General features: G+C 57.0%; 1 protein-coding gene across 1 annotated transcript in view; it reads right to left on the bottom strand.

Moving 5' to 3' along the window:
- Nucleotides 1-4,225, bottom strand: part of FAIM2 (Fas apoptotic inhibitory molecule 2) — a 27,288-nt gene that overhangs the window by 16,214 nt on the left and 6,849 nt on the right. Inside the window, exon 5 of the mRNA XM_006755453.2 lies at nucleotides 3,941-3,994. Coding sequence (XP_006755516.1) covers nucleotides 3,941-3,994 — 54 coding nt within the window. The remainder of the gene's footprint in view (nucleotides 1-3,940; nucleotides 3,995-4,225) is intronic.

Below are 4,225 nucleotides of genomic sequence, written 5' to 3'. Positions count from 1 at the left end.
GGGCTCACTCCTCCACAGGCCTTCCTTTATTAGGCAGATGCTCATGACTCACAGGCCTGTATTTCTGATCTAGATTTTCCTTCTCAACCTAAGACCTGAATACCCAGCTGCTTACTGGGCAGACATGGCTACCCAGACACGCGCCAGACGCAACAGGTCAGACCTGCATGCGCCCTCTCCCCTGCTCTTCTCCCGCATCCCTGGTGCAGAAGACATGCCCCCTCCACGTTTCCCAACCAGAGGCCTCAGCATCATCCCTGACTCTCACTGCCATGCCAGGACCTGTTGATCCTCCTACCCAGGCAGCTCTCAGATCTGTCCCCTTCTCTCCATTCCCACCACCATTCCCTTTGGTGGGCCCCTCTCTGCCTCTGGTCCTCCTGCCTCCAGCCCTGCCTTCTACCCTCCAAGCTACTGGCTGATCCGATCATGGGACTTCCCTGTTTAAAATTCCCAAAGACCTGGCAGTGCCCTGCCTCATCCACCCCTGCCTACCTCTCCAGCCCACCTGTCAGCACGCTCCACCCCCCCTTTCCCCTCTCACCCCCCTCTGCACCTCACACTCTGCTCCTGCTGGAAAGGACCAACTGGCAAGGTCACTGGAGGTCTGGGTTGGAGGGGCTTCCTGTGTGCCATGCTCATACCTCACCCGAAGCCCGTACCCCCACATCCCACGGGCCTGCTCATCTGACCCCAGGTGTACGATCTGGGGGCCAGTCTGTGACCTAGTCATTTTGTATCCCTACCTTCTAACCCAGGGCCTGGTACTGGTCAGGTGATCTTTAAGGATTTGTGGGTGAACGGCAGGACGGGGAAGGCAGGGTTGAGACACGCCTACTGGATTTGGTGAGCACATCTTGCTCCATGAAGGGTAGTTGAATCTCCTGCCCCAGTTGAGAAACACGCCGGCGTCGGCTCTCTCTGGGACTCCCTTCAGTCATTAGTCAGTTGCTTCAGCAACACACGTAGTAATGCCTTGTCTACGTGCATCCTGGGTGTGGATCCTGTCCCCTGGCCAGAGTGGAAGCCTCCTGAGGGCAGGGGCCCAGTCTCCTTTTCGCTCTGGTTCACGGCTCCTCAGCCCTTCAGACCAGCAGTCAGGAAGAAGGGGAGACGGTGCAGCCCTGGAGCCCGATCCTCCCATTCACATCCCAGCTCTGTCACTACGATCACGTGACCTTGAACTAGTGAACTGCAGAGCCCATTTCGTCCTTTGGAAACAGAAATATTGGTACCAACTCACTGGGCTGCGAGGATTGAATGAGAGGATGCGCATCAAGCATTTAGCACTGGGCCGGGCACGAGGAAGGACTTGAGGATAGGAGCTGTTATTATTGTAATATGGTTGTCAGCTCCCAAGCTCTGGTCTCTGCCTTTTCCCCCTCTGCCTGGCTCCCCTATCCCCACCCACAGCTCTTACTTATTCCCACTGCCACGGCTCAGAGGGAGCAATCAGACAATAAGGCCAGAGCTCATGGAGGGAGATCCCTAGGGCCTCAGGGAAACTGTAAGGGGGGGGCGGGGCAGAGGGGGTGCTAGAAGGCTGCCCTCCCAGGGGGCGGAAAATGAGTCATGGAAGTGAGAGAAAGACTGATTGTGTGTCAGAGCCTGGGCCCCAGGGCCTGGCCCGGCGCCACGGTCTGTTTACAGAGCGTCAGGACAGAGGAGCGCAGCTCAGGTGGAGGCCAGCGTCCAACACCAGTGTCCAACACCAGTGTCCTCCCCTCCCCTGTCCTGAGCCGGGGAGGGGGGTGTCAGCAGAGTGGGAAGTGCAGGAGCTTTGCAATAAAAAAAATGTGGCTTCAGAAGCAATAACTTCTCTCTGAGCCTCGATTTCCTCTATAAAATGCGGATAACGAGACTGTCTGCCTTGTAGGGTTGGTGTAAGAATCAAATGAAAATATCTGTAAAGTACTTAGCACAGCGCCTCACACATTAAAAAAGAGGGAGAGAGCTGTTTTATTCTTATTGCTGTTAAGGGCTTAGTATGTTGCAGGAGGTGAGATTCTGAGGTCTCAGACCAGGAGGCAGACGCAGGGGCAGGTGAACGGTGTGGAGGGTGAGGAGGGGCAGGGCAGGCTGCCGTTCCGCAGAGAAGGGCACATCGTGTGGTGGGATGCTCACGTATCTCGAAGGCATTGTGATGCCCCCTGAGAAGCACAGGGCCCATTTCCCCCCGCCCTGCCCGCCCCTGAGCCAGGGAGAGCCTCTCTGTTTTCTGCCTTGAGCTGCCTAGGAGGCCTGGATAAGCTCACCATCCGGAGGCCAGGCACGCGTGCCCACGCTCAGTGGGCGGGCTCTGCCTCCACTTCTGAGCCTGCTCAGGTCTGGGCTGTCCCCCTGCCACCATCTGCTCAGGGCACAGTGATCTGCAGACCCTCCGGTAGAAGGCCTGGCGAAGGGCCTGGGGACTCCATTCCCGAGTTCTCAGGACACCCGAGGCTGCCTGGCGGTGCTGACGTGCTGGGAGCCATGCCAACCTGCCTGCTGCATGAGCCGGGCCGGGTGGCAGTCCCTGGGGCCTCATTAGCTTTACCACACAGCGCCTCCCAGTTCCCTGAGACGCATGCCTCTTGCCCCGCCTGCAGTCAAGTCCTCTCTCCTGAGCCCCAAGAAAGGCTCTGGGTGTGAATGTCTCCTCCCCTGGGACCCCCAACTTGATGGAGACATCCCTTCACTCCTCCGCTCCAGAGGCCAGAAGGAGCCCCAGAGGCCAGAAGGAGTCCCCCTCCTATCAGCCTTTGGCGGGCTTGCATAAACTCTGGGTCCACTCTGGGACTGTTCTTGGCTTGGTTGGTCCAGCAGGCTCAGCTGAGCCCATATCCCCACCTGATCCCTTTCCAGAAATGGGCCTGGGACGGCCCTAGTGTGTAAGCTTCTTGGCCAGGCATTTGGCGCCTCTACCCCGTAAGTCCCCACTGTCTCTGAGATATCCTGGGTTCCTCTACCTGCAGCCTCTGGCCCTCTGACAGTCTAGTTTCTAATTTACCAAATGGACCAACGCAGTCCCACTGCCGTGCTGTTGCTGAAGCCACTCCAGTCTCCATTCTTGGAGGTGCAGCCCCACTGTGGACCGAGGTTTAGTGTACCAGGCTCACGCCTCCCCTCGGCCCCTCCTCTGACAGCCAGTTTCCCACATGCTGCCTTGTGCGGCCACTACCTTCCCCAGCAGCCCCAGAACAGAGCTGGGCTCACAGCAGGTGCTGAAGGGAACTTCGGTGAGAGAGCTGTGTAGGGTGGCTCCTTCACTGCCCAGGCAGGAGGGTCAGAATCACCCACACCGTCAAACCTCTTCGCTCACGTTACCTGCCACATTCCTTAAAGAGGACAGCCAGGAGCTGAGTGGCTTGAGAGGAAGGGAGTCTGCCAAGCAGAGGGATTAAGAGCACAGGCCTCAACCTGAATTTTGGGTTTGAATCCCAGCTCAACCACGAACCAGCTGTGTGACCTTGGTCAAATTACCCAACCTCTCTGAGCCTTAGTTTTCTGAGGTAATCATACCCTGTAGATTTGAGGAATGAATTCAATACCATACAGCAAGCACACAGAACAATGCTCATCCCTTATTAGGCACCCTATAATTAACAATTCAATTAGTAAGCATTAATGGCATTAATAAGAGGAGCAACATTATTATTAGTGTGAGCAAAGGTGTCCTCCTCCTCCTTCTCTACAGAGGCCAGGTCTGAGTCTCTCCAGCATGGCCCCAGCCCCACCCCTCCCTCCTTGTGCGGGCATCAGACCTATGCCCACCTCCTCCCCTTCTCCTAAGACCTAAACACCTCAGAAGGGCCCTTCTGGCCGCACACTCGTGGGAACACATCCTATGGGGTGGGATGAGGCCATGGGCTTATGTTCTGTCAACAGAGATTTCCCTCTCTGTGCCACTGAGGGTTCTCTGGGAAGGGGCCTGGGGACCGGGGGTCTGGGATATACTCACTAGGATGCCCAGTACCAGCCTGGGTTAGCCTGGATATAGTCCTTAACGGGGTCGCTGCAGAGGGAGGGAGGGAAAAGAACAAACATTTACCCTCTGTCTCTGTTTCTGGTTCAACATCTGCCCTTGCCCCCCACCCCCACCCCAGTTCACAGGATCTGAGAGAAAGAAAGGAGGTTTGCACCCCTGGTGGCTCAGGAAGCCCAGCCACAGTCCCAGGCTGGGACTCAGAAGTGCTGGGTGTGGGGCTAGAGGATCTGAGAGAGGCCTAGAGAGCCCCAGCCCTCC

This window comes from Myotis davidii, unplaced genomic scaffold (genome assembly GCF_000327345.1).
Source record: "Myotis davidii unplaced genomic scaffold, ASM32734v1 scaffold290, whole genome shotgun sequence".
Taxonomy (NCBI): domain Eukaryota; kingdom Metazoa; phylum Chordata; class Mammalia; order Chiroptera; family Vespertilionidae; genus Myotis; species Myotis davidii.
This window is presented reverse-complemented; position numbering and strand designations above follow the sequence as displayed.